The 16,946-nt window shown below is 48.5% G+C and overlaps 1 protein-coding gene across 1 annotated transcript in view; it reads left to right on the forward strand.

Moving 5' to 3' along the window:
* Positions 1 to 16,946, forward strand: part of TRAPPC10 (trafficking protein particle complex 10) — a 77,307-nt gene that overhangs the window by 50,967 nt on the left and 9,394 nt on the right. Inside the window, exons 13-19 of the mRNA XM_011954128.1 lie at positions 4,218 to 4,732; positions 6,175 to 6,316; positions 8,856 to 9,014; positions 9,869 to 9,975; positions 11,786 to 11,886; positions 13,881 to 14,007; positions 16,025 to 16,195. Of these exons, the coding sequence (XP_011809518.1) occupies positions 4,218 to 4,732; positions 6,175 to 6,316; positions 8,856 to 9,014; positions 9,869 to 9,975; positions 11,786 to 11,886; positions 13,881 to 14,007; positions 16,025 to 16,195 (1,322 nt within the window). The remainder of the gene's footprint in view (positions 1 to 4,217; positions 4,733 to 6,174; positions 6,317 to 8,855; positions 9,015 to 9,868; positions 9,976 to 11,785; positions 11,887 to 13,880; positions 14,008 to 16,024; positions 16,196 to 16,946) is intronic.

Below are 16,946 nucleotides of genomic sequence, written 5' to 3' on the forward strand. Positions count from 1 at the left end.
TTGATCTCCTGACCTCGTGATCCGCCCGTCTTGGCCTCCCAAAGTGCTGGGATTACAGGCTTGAGCCACCGCGCCCGGCCAAAATATTTTTATAAATCATTTTTAATAGAGTCCAACAGACTCTATTAAATTACATGTGGTTGTTACATGTGGTTGTTAGATCTCATATTACATGTGGTTGTTAGATCTCACATATTACATGTGGTTGTTAGATCTCAGTTCTCTTTTAATTTTAAAAAAAAGTTCTGCCTGTAATCCCAGCACTTTGGGAGGCCGAGGCGGGCGGATCACAAAGTCAGGAGATCGTAGCCATCCTGACTAACACGGTGAAACCCCATATCTACTAAAAATACAAAAAGAAATTGGCCGGGCATGGTGGTGGGTGCCTGTAGTCCCAGCTACTTGGGAGGCTGAGGCAGGAGAATAGTGTGAACCCGGGAGGCGGAGCTTACAGTGAATCGAGGTCATGCCACTGCACTCCAGCCTGGGCAACAGAGCGAGACTCCATCTCAAAAAAAAAATTTCTTCCCATCTCTTTTTCTTCTTCTTCTTCTTCTTTTTTTTTTTTTAAGACAGAGTCTCGCTCTGTCGTCCAAGCTGGAGTGCAATTGTGTGATCTTGGCTCACCTCAACCGTCGTCTTCAGGCAATTCTCCTGCCTTAGCCTCCCAAGTAGTTGGGATTACGGGCACCTGCCACCATCCCTGCTAATTTTTTGTATTTCTAGTAGAGACAGTGTTTCGCTCTTTTGGCCAGGCTGGTCTCAAACTTCTGATATCAGGTCATCCATCCACCTCAACCTCCCAAAGGGCTGGGATTACAGGTGTGAGCCACCACACCTGACCTTTTTCTTCATTTTTTAAGACAGAGCTTTTTTTTTTTTTTTTTTAGTATAACAGCATTATTGTGATATTCACAAACTACGTAATTCACTCATTTGAAGTTTATAATTCAATGGCTTTTAGTCTGTTTCAGAAATGTGTGTGACCGTTGCCACCATCAGTATTGTTTTGTTTTTTTCTTTTTGACAATCTTTCTCTGTTGCCTGGGCTGGAGTGCAGTGGTGCGATCCCAGCTCACTGTAGCCTCAACCTCGCAGAGTCGAGAGATCCTCTTACTTTGGCTTCCCAAGTGGCAGGGACCACAGGTGTGGTAACCACACCCAGCTATTTTTTGTCTTCGCTGTCACCCAGAGAATCATGCAGTGGCATGGTAGCCCACTGCAGCCTCTGCTTTTTGGGCTCAGTTGCTCCTCCCGCTTCCACCTCCCGTGTAGCTTGGACTACAGGAGCACACCACCATGCCTGGCTAATTTTTGTATTTTTAGTAGAGACAGGGTTTTGCCATATCGCCCAGGCTGGTCTTTAACTCCTGAGCTCAAGGAATCTATACACCTGGGTCTCCCAAAGTGCTGGAATTACAAGTATGAGCCACTGTGCCTGGCCACCACAGTCAGTTCTGAAACATATTTATCACCCTAAAAAGAAGCGCCATACTTAACCTCGCCACCCCCTTCCTGCAGCCACGAATCTACTCGCTGTCTCTCGAGATTCCTATTCTGGATGTTTCATACAAATATAGGTGGAGTGTCCCTAATCTGGAAATCTGCAGTGTTTTAAAATTCAAGACCTTTTGAGGGCCAGCATGACTCTCAGAGGAAATGCTTATTGGAACATTTTGGAGTTTTAGATGAGGGCTGCTCAACAGCATGTCCTGCAAACATTCCCAAATCCGCAACCATCGGAAATGTAGAACGCTTCTGGTCCCAGTCATTTTGGGTAAGGGATACTCACCCTGTAGAATCTGTCCACCTAAATAGCACACATAGGGAGTCTCTACAAAAGGGCGTTTATTTGGAAATAGGGCATTGCAATGCGATATACGGGCCATAGTAAACTGTGTGCATATTCAGGAAGGGGCTTTAAAGGGAAAACGAGGATGACATCACTAGTTTGGGGTGGTGGCTCTTGGCTGCAAGGATCAGCGGGGTGACGCCAGCCAGGGTTGGACAGCAGTTGCTGAGCAGGTGTCTTGGTGGAAAAGTGTTTTGTATAAGGTTGCAGTGGCCTTTCTGCGAGGCTGTGGTGTTTGCAGACTCTCTGTGACATTTTTTGTTATCAGTCATTCATGCATGAGAGTCCTCCCTTCTTGGCCTTCTCTGGCTCTATTAGTCAAGGTTTTGTTGTTGTTGTTTTTTAGCACAAGTGACTCCCTTTTGATTCTGACAACTTTCACACGTGGTCCAATGTGTGGTGGTTTGTGGCTGAGTTCTTGACTGACCGTCATGTTTTCGAGGCTCATCTGGGTTGTGGCCTGTGTCAGTGCTTCCTGTCCTTTCATTGCTGAATCCTCCAAGCCAGTTGTCCTACAGGCTGGCCTGCCTTCTGGAATTTGTCTCAGTGTTTCCTCATAGGAGCATCTAAGTGGAAGTTAAGAGTCACGTTAATTGTTTTGGAAAATATACTTGTAGATCATGCTGTATGGTAAGATGAAATTTATTGCGAAGCTGAGCTCCTCACCTTAGTTTTGAAGTGTGCTTATTTAAGGTGGTTACTGTGTTGCTCTACTCGGGCTAACATAAACAACAGGCGTTTACTTTCTCACAGTTCTGGAGGCTGAAAGTCTGCTATCAGGGTGCCACAGGTTCGGTTTCTGGTGAGGGCTCCCTTCCCTGCTGGGAGACAGCTGCCTTCTCGCTTTGTCCTCACATGGTGGGAAAGAAGAGAGAGCGAGCTGTCTGATGACTCTTGTTAAAGGACAGTAATCTCATCATGCGTGCCCTACCCTCACAATCTCATCTAACCCCAGGCACCTTGCAGAGCCTGGTTCCAAATACCATCACACAGTCTCATCTAATAGATACCAAATACCAAATACCATCAGGTTGGGGGTTAGCGCTTCAGCACATACAAGTTGGGGAACACAGTAGTTCAGTCATAGCCATGACTAACTGCTTGAAAACCAGTTTTCCTAGAAGTTTCAGGGTCAGGTTGATGTGGTTATTGACTGCTGGCGTGTATTCATGTATCGGCATCTGCGACCTGGTGTGGTGGCTCACACCTGTAATCCCAGCACTTCGGGAGGCCGGGGCAGGCAGATCACTTGAGGTCAGGAGTTTGAGACCAGCCTGGGCAACATGGCAAAACCCTGTCTCTACAAAAAGTTAGCCAGGTGTGGTGGCGGGCACCTGTAGTCCCAGCTGCCCAGGAGGCTGAGGTGGGAGGATCACTTGAGCCCAGGAAGACTGGGCTGTAGTGAGCCAGGATGGTGCTACTGTACTGTTGCCTGGGCGACAGAGCGAGACCCTGTCTCAAAGAAAGGGGGAAACGAGATCCATCTGGTTGGGTTTCTCAGAAGCATCATGACATTAATTTGGCTTTGTAGAGTCTTTAGCATGCCCAAACTGATTGTTGGTGGAGCCATGACCACATCCGCTGCTTTGTATTTGAGACTATTTGAGTTGTGATTTTCCTGCCAACGTTCCTTGGTATCCCTATATGAGTAAAATATTCCACAATTGTTTACTGTTTCTCATGATCTGTGGCATCAGTCTTGGCAAGTCCTTTAGTTGATGAATATTTAATAAATACTTAACTGGTCAGTTCTGCAGCCTTGTGGATTTTCTAGACAAAAGTAGGGTACTTACAGTTTGGTCAGAGTGAGAAGGGCCCAGAGAGAGCATTAGGCTCTCACTTCAGCAGCGACTGACCTGGCTGGTAGCTACCGTCCTGAGCCTGGGGCACAAAGGGGTCCTTGTTTAGTCGGCTGACTTTGTAGACTGGCAAACACCTGGGGTTTATTTCCACATTACAGCAGGGCACTTGGACATCTTCACTGAGCATGTTTTTAAGTAGGTGAGAAAATATTGGGATCTCTTGAAAATAGCTCTAGAAATTAGACTATTTACAAATTTTAGTTTGGAATTGAGAGGTAGTTTACCTGTATTTCTCTTAGGTTTGTCAAAGCAGACTTGAGAAGGTTAACTTCTGTACATTTTATGATTTCTAGGCATTACGTAGGTATTTGTTAATATTTTGCTTTTGACACAATTACTTTTTGGGGGTGTGAAGACGGCAAGAGGCTGGGCTTGGCTGTTCTGCACATCACTGCTGCTTGCTCCAGTACGCTCTCAGTAATCTTACTGTGTCCACGGCCTGCTGCTGCTTACTGCCAGGAAGTGTGACTTGGGGAATAAGTTATGATAATGTCTGTTTACAGGTCATAAGATAGTGCTACCCATGCAGTCCTTTGCACAACTGCGAGATCTCCATTTTGATCCCTCCAATGCCGTGGTCCATGTGGGCGGTGTTCTGTGCATTGAGATAACCATGTACAGCCAGATGCCTGTGCCCGTTCATGTGGAGCAGATTGTGGTCAATGTCCACTTCAGCATTGAGAAAAACAGCTACCGGAAGACTGCGGAGTGGCTTACCAAGCACAAGACGTCCAACGGGATCATTAACTTTCCACCCGAGACCACACCTTTCCCTGTATCCCAAAACAGTTTGCCCGCCCTGGAGCTGTATGAGATGTTTGAGAGAAGCCCATCTGATAACTCCTTGAACACGACCGGGATTATCTGCAGAAACGTCCACATGCTCCTGAGAAGGCAGGAGAGCAGCTCCTCTCTAGAGATGCCCTCGGGGGTGGCTCTGGAGGAGGGGGCCCACGTGCTGAGGTGCAGCCACGTGACCCTGGAACCAGGGGCCAACCAGATAACCTTCAGGACTCAGGTATGCGTTCAGGGTGGGAACTTGACTTTCACGTTTGTAAAGAAGGGCCATGGAGCTTGCAAGAACTGTCTGGAGTGTGGTGAGAACTGAGTAGAGTCCTTCGTTCTCCTAACCCTGTTTTTGTCTCTATCCTTACACAAAAATACACTGATGTTTTCTTTCGTATCTAGACAGTTTTCTGACAGTCGATACATTTTGAGTGAAGTTCTTAACATAGATATTTGTTCTTAGATTAAGTTAGCTTTTTAACTCATTGGATTATTGGATTCAGTTAGCTTTTCCCCCTGCGTATGAAAATATACACCCTCATGTGTTAAAATGAGGTTTCGGCCGGGCGCGGTGGCTCAAGCCTGTAATCCCAGCACTCTGGGAGGCCGATACGGGCGGATCACGAGGTCAGGAGATCGAGACCATCCTGGCTAACCTGGTGAAACCCCGTCTCTACTAAAAAATACAAAAAAAACGAGCCGGGCGAGGTGGCGGGCGCCTGTGGTCCCAGCTACTCGGGAGGCTGAGGCAGGAGAATGGCGTAAACCCGGGAGGCGGAGCTTGCAGTGAGCTGAGATCCGGCCACTGCACTCCAGCCCCGGTGACAGAGCGAGACTCCGTATCAAAAAAAAAAAAAAATGAGGTTTCAAGAAGGTGGTACACTTTCCCACTCAACCTTATTTTCCCTTTGTGGCTGGCTGGGTGTCAAAACTGGTGTTTCTCACCCACTCTAACATGAAGTTTTCTGTGACACAGGATGTCCTGTAAGTTGCACTAACCTAACAGGATTTGGCCTGTGGAAAGTACAGCTGTTTTTCACGCTTTTAGTCTAGAGCAGGGCTTAAATCTCATGCTGAATGTCTACTAAATACACCCGTCAAAGAAAATGCCACAGGCTGGGCGCGGTGGCTCATGCCTGTAATCCCAGCACTTTGGGAGGCCGAGGCGGGCAGATCACGAGGTCAGGAGATGGAGACCATCCTGGCTAACGCGGTGAAACCCCGTCTCTGTTAAAAATACAAAAAATTAGCCGGGTGTGGTGGCGGGCGCCTGTAGTCCCAGCTACTCGGGAGGCTGAGGCAGGAGAATGGAGTGAACCCAGGAGGCGGAGCTTGCAGTGAGCCGAGATGGCGCCACTGCACTCCGGCCTGGGCAACAGAGCGAGACTCTGTCTCACAAAAAAAAAGAATGCCACAAATACAGTTTATAAAGTTGAAAATACCTTATTAAAGTTAAATTTAAGCATCAGTTACTCAGAAAATCATGAATTGGGAGATTCTGAGGGCCTTCTGAAGAGGCCCTCAGAGGTTTGGGCACAAGAGCAGGGGGTACAAGAGGGAAGGAAGTACAGGCCTTTCTGGTTGAGAGAGAACACCGCACAGCGCTACCGCAGGGAGCTCCTAACTACAAAACTGGGTTGACGTGGTTTCAGATGCCTAATTTTTTGACTCTAGGCCAAGGAACCTGGAACATATACACTCAGGCAGCTGTGCGCCTCAGTGGGCTCCGTGTGGTTCGTCCTCCCTCACATCTACCCCATTGTGCAGTACGACGTGTACTCGCAGGAGCCCCAGCTGCACGTGGAGCCGCTGGCTGGTGAGTGGGGTCCCCAGCCCTTCAGGAGGTGCGCTGCAGGGGCGATTCTGAGGAGACCTGCTGAGATGCCAGGCTTCTCGTAGTTTTTAGCTTGTGTCTGCCTCTAAGAGGTATTTCGGGTAACATAATGGGAAATTTGCCTGGGAACTAGCTGACTGCCTCTTTTGTTTATCTGAGTATTTGCTTTCCTATAATTGCTTTTTCATATTTAAGAAACATGGTGTATCTGAAAATAAGAAACATAGAAGAATTAGCTCTGAGAATGGAAAAAAGAAACTCAAAGTATTTTTTCTATTGGCTCCCTCAACCTAATAATCAGTGCAGAGGACTTCTGGATCTAAATGTGCAGGGGTTTCCCCTGCCAGCAAGCAAGCAGTCAGCCCTGCAGTGGGGTCCTGCAATTCTGTTCTGACCCTGTCTACTGGAGCTGGCGTCAGACGTCACAGGGTGAGGGCTCAGTCCCCAAGACAGTCCCCCACTTCCCATGCCAGCCGCCAGCCCAGGGTTCTTTTACTTGTGCTTCTGACCGACTAGCTAGAAATCAGGCCTCCCACAACCCCCTTTCAGGGTTTGAAGAATTTGTTAGAACAGCTCACAGAACTCAGGGAAACATGTTGACTGGATTACTATAAAGGATATAGATGAAGAAATGCGGAGGGTGAAGTATGGGGAAAGGGGTGCAGAGCTTTCACGCCCTCCCTGGGTGCCACCCTCCAGGAATCTCCATGTGTTCAGCTGCCCGAAAGCTCTCCAGATCCTGTCCTTTGGTTTTTATGGAAGCGACGTTACACAGGCACGATCAATTACACCACTAGCCACTGATGAGCAAGTCGACCTTCAGCCCCTCTTTCCTCCCTGGAGGTTTGGTGGCGCTCCTGAAAGGCCCAACCCTCTAATCCTGCCCTGGTCACTCTGGTGGCCAGTCCCCATCTTGAAGCTACCTTGGAGCTGCCAGCCTCCAGTCATCTCATTAGCCTACAAAAAGACATCACTTCGGAGATTGTGAGGAATTTGGGAGCTAGTGCGCCTGGAAATGGGCTGAAGACCACACGTGTATTTCACAGGATCACATTAGCCAAGTAGCAGCTCATGTCTACCATGGCTTCATAAATGTGTATATAATTTCCTGCTTAGAAGTATGTCTCAAATGCTAAACACTAGATTTAGGTATGATCTATACTCAGATCCCAGCACTTTGGGAGGCCAAGACTTTGAGACCAGCATGGGCAAGCCAGTCGGGGCAGGATGACAAAACCCCATCTCTACAAAGTTAAAAAATGAAGTAAATTAGCCGGGTGTAGTGATGCGCCATGGCCTCTAGTCCCAGCTGCAGGCTGGAGCCTCAGCTTCCTGACCCAGGAGTTTGAGGCTGCAGGGAGCTGTGATTGCGCCACTGCTCTCCAGCCTGGGTAACAGAACAAAACTCCATCTCTTAAAAAAAAAAAAAAAAAAAGTTTTCCTTTGAAAGGGATGATTAAACTTGTCCATCTGGTATAGCATTTGAGAAATCCAAAGCTATTGTCCTTTCTGATAAGTTCTAAAATTGGAAGGAGTTGCTGTAAACAAATGATTGCAGAACATGTGGCAACTGAACAAGAGTGAGTGAATGTCTCCTTTGTTCAGGCTAGGAACAATTTATTTATTTGCCTGTTTCTTCTGTTTGGAAGAAGAAATCACAAAGAGCATTTTTCTGTTATTCCCCCATTCTCCCTATTTTTCCGCATTTGTGCCTCTTGAATGGCCACCAGCAAAGGCTGTCAGATGTGGGACACAGCAGTCGGTCTCTCCAGTGATTCTTCCATCGGAACATTGTGTAGAGAAGCTGAACTTGATTCCCGCAGGGGAGCTGAAGCACCAGCCAGCAGGCCTTGCCCTCCCCATGGCCCAGCGTCTGCAGTGCCAGGCTCATGGCCTGGCTCCTGCTTCCCGCCTAGTGTCCGCTGTCTCTGTCCACTCTCCCCCCAGTCCTGGTATCTTGCCTGCCTTCTGCCTTCCCTGCGACAGGATTCTCAGAGGCCTCAGCTCACTCCTGCCCCTCACTGCTGTCTGGGAGTGAGGGGGGCCACCTGACTGCTGACTGTTCTTAACCCAAAAGCCTGTGGCCTGAAGCTGAAAAAGCCAGAGAATGTCTTGAATATTTGAACAGCACCAACACAGTCAAGTTTTGTTTACAGTCTTTTCTTAAGCTTCATTATCTGATTCTCTCCTACTACTTACTGGCAGGCAAATGTCGTGGCCCTCGGAGACATAGTCATGATCATAATCCCTGACTTGCTAAACCCAGATGGGGATAAGACTCCTTGACTCACAGAATTCTTTTCTCCCCAGCAAGGTTCTCCTTCGGCCCTGTAGTCCACATCATTGAGATGAAAAGTGAGGGCAGAAGGGAATGGAAATAGAGGGAATTCATGGAGATCCCAAAGGAGCAAATCTTTCATAGTAAATAAAAGAAACAGAGCCCCTCTCCACCCCATTGTAGGCCCTGAGTTGCTGTCTTCTGGTTGGCAGTGGTGCTGAGCCGTGATCTCTTTTCCTTTAGATAGCCTTCTGGCAGGCATTCCTCAGAAAGTCAAGTTCACTGTCACTACCGGCCATTATGCGATAAAGAATGGAGACAGCCTGCAGCTCAGCAATGCAGAAGCCATGCTTATTCTGTGCCAGGCGGAGAGCAGGGCCATGGTCTACTCCAACACGAGAGGTGAGGTGCCGTCCACCCAGGCCCGAGGAGGACGCCCACCTTGCCCTGCGCTGTGTGGGTGTGAGGGTGAGCCTGGCCTTGCTGCCGTCCTGCTGAGTGCCCCTCAACGGTGTCTGGATCAGTGTTCCGTAGGAGCACTGCGGCCTGGTGCCTGTGCTGGGGTCCCATTTGAGGTGGTAAACCGGCAGTGGTTCACACGCTGAGTGGCAGAGCAGTGCTTGCCTGATGGAGGATAGGAGATGTGGCGTCACGTTGCACAGCGATGCCTGCCAGACCCTATCCACCCCGGGCTGGCCCTGCTCCCGAGAAGCAAAAGCAGAGCAGCCCTCGTCGGTGCTGCTGAGAGCCCTGAGCACTGCATCCTCCCAGCCCCAGCCGTGAAGACGGGGAAGGGGAGGACCCTGCTCCCCTGAGGGTGGGGGTGGATCTGCAGATGATACGGAACGGGAGAAGGTCATGCAGGTACATACGTAGGGCTTGGGTGGTCCCCGTGGGAAATGTCCTTTTCCTGTCTTCAGCTTGTGAGCAATGATGGGTCTGGGCTCCTGCCTGCCGGCTTTCACACTGGGCCGCTCTCTCCTAGGGGCTTTGTTCTTGGGTTTGCCTGCCAGGTGCACAGGAGCGGGAGAGGTTGAGCAGTGGCCTCACTACTGGGCCATCACCTGCTGTAAGGAAAAGGACAAGTGAAACCGAGAGAACAGCTTTGAAGTGACTTTTTCTGTCTTTCGCAGAACAGTCTTCTGATGCCGCGCTCCGGATTCAGTCCTCTGACAAGGTCACGAGCATCAGTCTGCCCGTTGCGCCTGCGTACCATGTGATCGAATTTGAACTGGAAGTTCTCTCTTTACCTTCAGCCCCAGCACTCGGAGGGGAGAGTGACATGCTGGGGATGGCAGAGCCCCACAGGAAACATAAGGACAAACAGAAAACTGGCCACTGCATGGTTACCACAGACCACAAAGTGAGTCGAGCAGTGGAGGAGCTTACTTAGCTTGTGAGGCCTCCCCGCCTGCCCACCTGCTGGGAGAGGCGATGTAGCGATGCCTGCTGGTAGCCTGGCTCCTTCCGATTCCTGACACCCTGGCCGTGTGGTTAGCAGTTCTGTGAATCACCCTTTCTTAGATAAGGGGTGCATTTTTTGCAAGGACAGAGGCAAGCCAGTTCTACCTTTCCCTCTCAGTTCCAGGGGCCAGGGAGTTTCCTGTAAGAGGTTAGGGCAGGCCTAGGCATGAGGGGCATCAGACTTGGGTCATGGTCATGTCTCTTTGACCAGTGACGAGGCCAGAGGAGGACTGTGTCATGTGTGCCTCGGTGTCTGTCCACTGAAACATCATAAGCTCAGCCAGGGAGGAGCTGTCTCGTTTTAGGCTTTAGTGCTGGTACTCATTGACAGTTACTTGAGAAAGATGTGATTTCGGTCCCAGATCCACAGGAAATCAGCTCATGGAATGTGTCACTACATCATGTTACCCAGGGTGTGCCCCAGTCTTGTAGCCCAGAAGTGAATCCTGAGGGCTCTGAAACAGCTCGAGGGTCGCAGTAGATGCCCAAGAGCAGTGGGGGAAAAAGGGCAAAGAGTGCCATCTTTCCGAAGCACGAAGTTACCAGACAAGTCCACACCCGAAGAAGAATGTTGTAACGTTCAGTTTTTGAAGATACCTGAGGAAGTGTCTTTCCCTTAACTCACACAGACGTTCACCATTCGCGAAGGTGGCGCTCAGCTCAGCAGGAACGTGCAGCACTGGTGGCACCTGTGCTGTGTGCCCGAGTATCCCGCTGTTCCCTGGCACTGGCGGCACCTGTACTGGGTGCCCGAGTATCCCGCTGTTCCCTGGCGCTGGAAGCACCTGTACAGGGTGCCCGAGTATCCAGCTCTTCCCTGGCACTGGCAGCACCTGTACCGGGTGCCCGAGTATCCAGCTCTTCCCTGGCGCTGGCAGCACCTGTGCCGTGTGCCTGAGTATCCAGCTCTTTCCTGGCGCTGGCAGCACCTGTGCAGTGTGCCTGAGTATCCAGCTCTTCCCTGGCACTGGCAGCACCTGTGCCGTGTGCCCGAGTATCCAGCTCTTTCCTGGCGCTGGCAGCACCGGTGCTGTGTGCTGTGTTATCCAGCTCTTCTCTGGTGCTGGCGGCACCGGGGTTGTGTGCCGTGTTATCCTGCTTTTCCTTGGCACTGGTGGCACGCAAGCTGCGTGCTGGGGTACTCACCTCTTCCCCGTGGGGAATAAGGCTTGAGACTTGCTTCATTCCTGCCCTTAAGGGATGTAACATCTGTGTCCTCCCTGTGCCCCTGAACTGATCTGGTTTTCAGTTACATATTCAGCCTCACGTGGATTAAATGCTTAGATAACTCATTAAATATGGAGGACTCACTGACTCATGTCATCTGGAAATATATGACTGAAAGCACTGTGTCAAAACCCTGTGCACACTGAAACATGGCTCTGTGGTCCTGCGTTTATGGGAGCAGCAGGTGGGTCTGCTGCTTAGGGGACAGCTGTGCTCTTCCACCATTGAGATGATTCTGGTGACGGGTGCACGTCTTGCCAGTTCTGTGTTCGTTTCTCTTCTCTGTAGACATAGTGTCCTATTTCTCGTTGGTTTGTGTATGTGTTAGGTAAGGCTTTGCTTCCTGGAGAACGAGTGGTTGAAGCCATAATAAAATGACTAGGGTGTGGGCAGGCACTGCAGGTGTCTCTGGGCAGCAGTGGTGGTGGCTGTGCTGTCCGTCGGGTGAGTGGTCAGAGAGTGTCTTTATGCTTCCTCCTCAGGTGTCGATTGACTGCCCGTGGTCCATCTACTCCACGGTCATCGCACTGACCTTCAGTGTGCCCTTCAGGACCACGCACGCCCTGCTGTCCTCAGGAACACGGTAACAGAGGCGTGGTGTGCAGGCCCTGGCTGGTTTCCCAGGACTTTTCTAAGTGGAGGTTCCTAATGTTCAAAGCTGGCCTTCGTGATGACAAAGGATGTCTTCTAATGTGACCACAAGGCCATTGTTCGTCTCTTAAAATTCACAATTCCCTGGTATCCTGTGACACCCAGTTCATATTCAGATTTTCCCAACTGTCTGAAAATGACCTTTTATGGTTGGTTTGTGTGACTTGGGATCCAAAATCTCCATCAGACCACTAGATCTCTGTTCATCCTTTCTTCCCTGTTTTCAAGCCATCGACTTGTTCACACGCAGGCCAGGTTTCCTCTGGAGGCCCACCTTTCTGGATCTGGCTGGATTTGTTTAACTAATTCCGCTGTCCCTGTATCTCTTGTCAATCGCCTACAACCTCTAGAACAGGAAGTTTGAAGCTCAGCATGAGTGACATTTTGGGCCAGATAACTCTGTTGTAGGGGCTGTCCTGTGTGCTGTACGGTGTTGAGCAGCACCCCAGGCTCTCCCATGAGATGCCAGTAGCACTCCCCGCCCCCAGGTGTGGCAGCCACAGATGTCTGTAGACACTGCCCAGTGTCCTCTGGGTGGGGCAGACTTGCCTCGGTGGAAAATAGCCGCCCTAAAGGCTTGAGTAGACTCCGATTCTGCTTTGAGGCAGGCGGGGGCTGTGTGCTTCCTATTGACTGCACTGGGAGGCCCGCGGTGTCCAGGTGCCCCACCGTAGTGACGGTGCTAGCGTTGATCACTGGGCTCGGGATGCTGGCCTGGCCTCTCACTGCAACTTTTTATCCATTGATGATGATTGGATAATTTGGAAATAAAAATGTCAGAACCATGTTTAGAATGGAACATTATACTAGCAGCTTTTCTTCCCCTTCAAATCACAGCAAAGGGAGCTGTAGATATTAATGGTTAAAAACATCAATAATCTCTAAAAGAACCTTATTAAAAAATTATTTTTCATCTGGGCACGGTGGCTCACGCCTGTAATCCCAGTACTTTGGGGAGGCCGAGGCAGGCGGATCACGAGGTCAGGAGTTCAATACCAGCCTGACCAACATAGGAGAACCCCATCTCTACTAAAAATACAAAAATGAGCTGGGCATGGTGGTACGCACCTGTAATCCCATCTACTCCGGAGACTGAGGCAAGAGAATTGCTTGAACCCGGGAGGTGGAGGTTGCATTGAGCCAAGATCGTGCCATTGCACTCCAGCCTGGGTGACAAGAGCAATACTCTGTCTCAAAAAATAATAACTATTATTATTATTTTTCAAAGCTTTGCATGTAATGGAAATGGAGATAAGCCCTGCCTTTTATGGAGAGTCTTCACCTCTAATGAGGAGGGCCACTGCTCTCTCCCTGTGGCTCCCCACAGGCCAGTGAGGGTGACCAGCCATGATCACTTTATAATAAGGCTGGTCAGAAACTATATTCTTTCTTCCATTTCCTCACAGAAATCGCCTCTTAAAAAATGTTTATTTTTATTTGTTATTTTTTTGAGACGGAGTCTTGCCCTGTCACCAGCCTGGAGTGCGGTGGCACGATCTCGGCTCACTGCAACCTCTGCCTCCTGGGTTCAAGCGATTCTCATACCTCAGCCTCCTCAGTAGCTGGGATTACAGAATTACAGACACGTGCCACCATGTCTGGCTAATTTTTGTATTTTTAATAGAGATGGGGTTTCACCATGTTGGCCAGGATGGTCTCGATCTCCTGACCTCATAATCTGCCCACCTCGGCCTCCCAAAGTGCTGGGATTACAGGCGTGGGCCACCGTGCCCAGCCAAAAAGGTTTATTTTTTTCGGACACTTTTCGGTGTGAAATCTGAAGGAGAAACATATGCAACAACGTAGCTTACTTTGCTTTGCTGCTTTTTTGATTCCCCAGACAGAGAGGGTCTCCTTAACAAAGCTAAGATATATTTAATAAAGTTCTTACATATCAAAATAATACTTCTTGTTTTTCCACTTTAGGAAATATGTTCAAGTTTGTGTCCAGAATTTGTCAGAACTTGACTTTCAGCTGTCAGATAGTTATCTTGTAGATACCAGTGATAGTACCGACCTGCAACTAGTACCACTGAACACGCAGTCCCAGCAGGTAAACATTGTGTAGACATGAGCATAACTTCTCAACAGAGAACCAGAGTGTACGGAAATGACGTAGTATGTATTGCAATCGAGCCTTTAGATAGAACAGCTGCACTGCTGATGAGTAAAAGCTCCTGTGCAGCTCCTCCAGCTGCCCTGAGGCTGGATGGGGGCTTGCTGCTGAGTAAGTGGGTGGCTGGATGGATGAATTCTTCTTTTTAGAAGAATTAAATCTGGAACTGGTCCCACTCTATGCATAGACGTGTGCAGGTACAAGCTTCTGTTGGAACACACTGTTGATTGCATGGGCACTGCTCCACTCTGCCCGGAGTGTGATGCCTGCCAGTGCCAGAGCGATGGTGCCCGACACGTTGGTGCCTTTGTAAAAGAGCCATGCTCGTGCCTGCATCTGGACCTTGCTTTTTCTGTTTATGCCTTGCTGCCTGGCTGAATCTTGACCTTGCTTTTTCTGTTGATTTTTCACGTATATTTTTAGGCACTAAATGCTGAGTGTTTAGAGCTCGAAGGCTTTCTTAATGGATGTCTGAATCTTCAGCATTTTCAAAGGATTCTCCCCCACTAATCCTTCAGCTCTTTCAGATAGTCCTGGAGCTTGTCACTGTGCTTTTAGGTGTGGACTCTACATGTAATAGCGGTGTTCAACCCATACATCAGATTGTGCTGGTTCCTAAAATAATTTAAATATAAAATAATTGGCTGGATATAAAGACTTACTTTTTATTTTTTAAATTTTTATTTATCTTTTTTTGAGATGGAGTTTTGCTCTTGTCACCCAGGCTGGAATGCAATCATGTGACCTTGCCTCACTGCAACCTCTGCCTCCTGGGTTCTAGCAATTCTCCTGTCTCAGCCTCCCGAGTAGCTGGGATTACAGGCGCCCGCCAACACACCCAGCTAATTTTTGTATTTTTAATAGAGACATGGTTTCACCATGTTGGTCAGGCTGGTCTTGAACTGCTGACCTCAGATGAACCCACCCACCTTGGCCTCCTAAAGTGTTGGGATTACAGCCATGAGCCACCACCTCTAGCCAAGATGTACTTTATAATTAATTGATGATCTGTTCCCCTGTTTTGGTGCTGCATGGGATATACTATGTATTAATTAATATCCGTTAATATCCTTTGGGCATGGTGGCTCACACCTGTGATTCCAACACTTTGGAAGGCCCAGGTGGGTGGATCACTTGAGCTCAGGAGTTTGAGATCAGGCTGAGCAACATAGCAAACCCCATCTCTACAAATACAAAAATTAGTCAGGCATGGTGGCACACACCTGTATTCCCAGCTACCCAGGAAGCTGAGGTGAGAAGATCTCTTGAACCTAGGAGGTTGGGCTGCAGTGAGCTGTGATCGCGCCATGGCACTCCAGCCTGGGTGATAGAGTGAGACCCTGTCTCTAAAAAAAAGGGCAAAAAAAAAATTGATGGGGCGTGGTGGCTCACACCTGTAATCCAAGCACTTTGGGAGGCCAAGGCAGGTGGATTGCCTGAACTCAGGAATTCAAGACCCTCTTGGGCAACACGGGGAAACCCCGTCTCTACTAAAATAAAAAGAAAGTTAGCTGGGCATGGTGGCATGCGTCTGTGATCCCAGGCCGACACAGGAGAATCACTTGAACCCAGGAGGCAGAGGTCGCAGTGAGCCGAGATCATGTCACTGCACTCCAGCCTGGGCAACAGAGGGAGACTCCGTTTCAAAAAGAAAAAAAAAAAATGAAGCTACTTTTTAATGATCTCATAAGACATAAAATTTATGGAATCATAAAAAATTAAAGATTTACCAATTTTGTACAATCTTCTGCTGGGACAAGGCCAGGCAAAGGGAGTCAGGGCAGGGACAGGTGCTGTGGGGCCTAGAGCAGCGTGCAGAGGCGTGCTGTGAGGCAGAGGCCTGCCCATGGTGTCTGCTCAGCACCCTTCGCATGGCGTGTGTTTCGCTGCAGTGTCTGTATTGTCTTTGTGGTTATGGTGCTGTGTAAACAGTGACCCCCGACTCTCTTTCCAGCCCATCTACAGCAAGCAGTCGGTGTTCTTCGTCTGGGAACTCAAGTGGACAGAAGAGCCTCCCCCTTCTCTGCATTGCCGGTTCTCTGTTGGATTTTCCCCAGCTTCTGAGGAACAGCTGTCTATCTCCTTAAAGCCGTATACTTATGAATTTAAAGTGGAAAATTTTTTTGTAAGTGATGTATTGTTTTGGGAGGGTGGGGTGGAAAAATGAAAGATGGCATTATGTTCTTTATCATCTGAAGAACTGAATAGACAGCTTCTGCCAACATAATGAAGGAGCAGCTGGAGAAAAACAGGTGCTGGGGTAGTTGAATCATTGACTGTCTTTATTTTAGAACCCCAGGTCCTTCTCAAGTGACACATCTGAGATGCCCACACTCCTGGGGGCATCTCTAAGAGGAGTGTTTATCATTTGGAAGGCCCCAAGACTCCTTTTTTCTTCTTTTTCCCCTTCTCATGTTGACTTAGTAACTCCCTGGAAATATTTCTTGGAGTCATTTCATCTTCAGGGGCATTGCTTTCTAAGGCGTATCTCTAGTTTTTCAAAGAAAAGCTGAAAACTTGCTAGCTGAATGTTGTGAAGATTTTCTTAGAACTTGTGCATCATGTTTTAGAAGCCAATTTGAGTGTGGAATGAAGAGTAGCCTTGAGCTAGTTGAGTAGATAGAGGTGTGTGCTGTGTTCCTTTAGGGAGATTATTCGACTTAATGTTTTGCAATTTTGTGATACTTCCTTTTCTTCTCTTTACTGTTTGAAATTGTCAAACATGTTGATTTGAAGTGTTTGTCTTTTTAGTTTCGATATTAGCAGTTTTTTTCTATCTCCTTCCAAACAAGACAAATTGTTTTGACCTTCATGTTTTGTATAATGCCTTATTTAATACATTTAAATGAATAAATAAAATCACAAATTATTAAATA

The sequence above is a fragment of the Colobus angolensis genome, unplaced genomic scaffold, assembly GCF_000951035.1.
Source record: "Colobus angolensis palliatus isolate OR3802 unplaced genomic scaffold, Cang.pa_1.0 Scaffold38, whole genome shotgun sequence".
NCBI classification, from domain to species: domain Eukaryota; kingdom Metazoa; phylum Chordata; class Mammalia; order Primates; family Cercopithecidae; genus Colobus; species Colobus angolensis.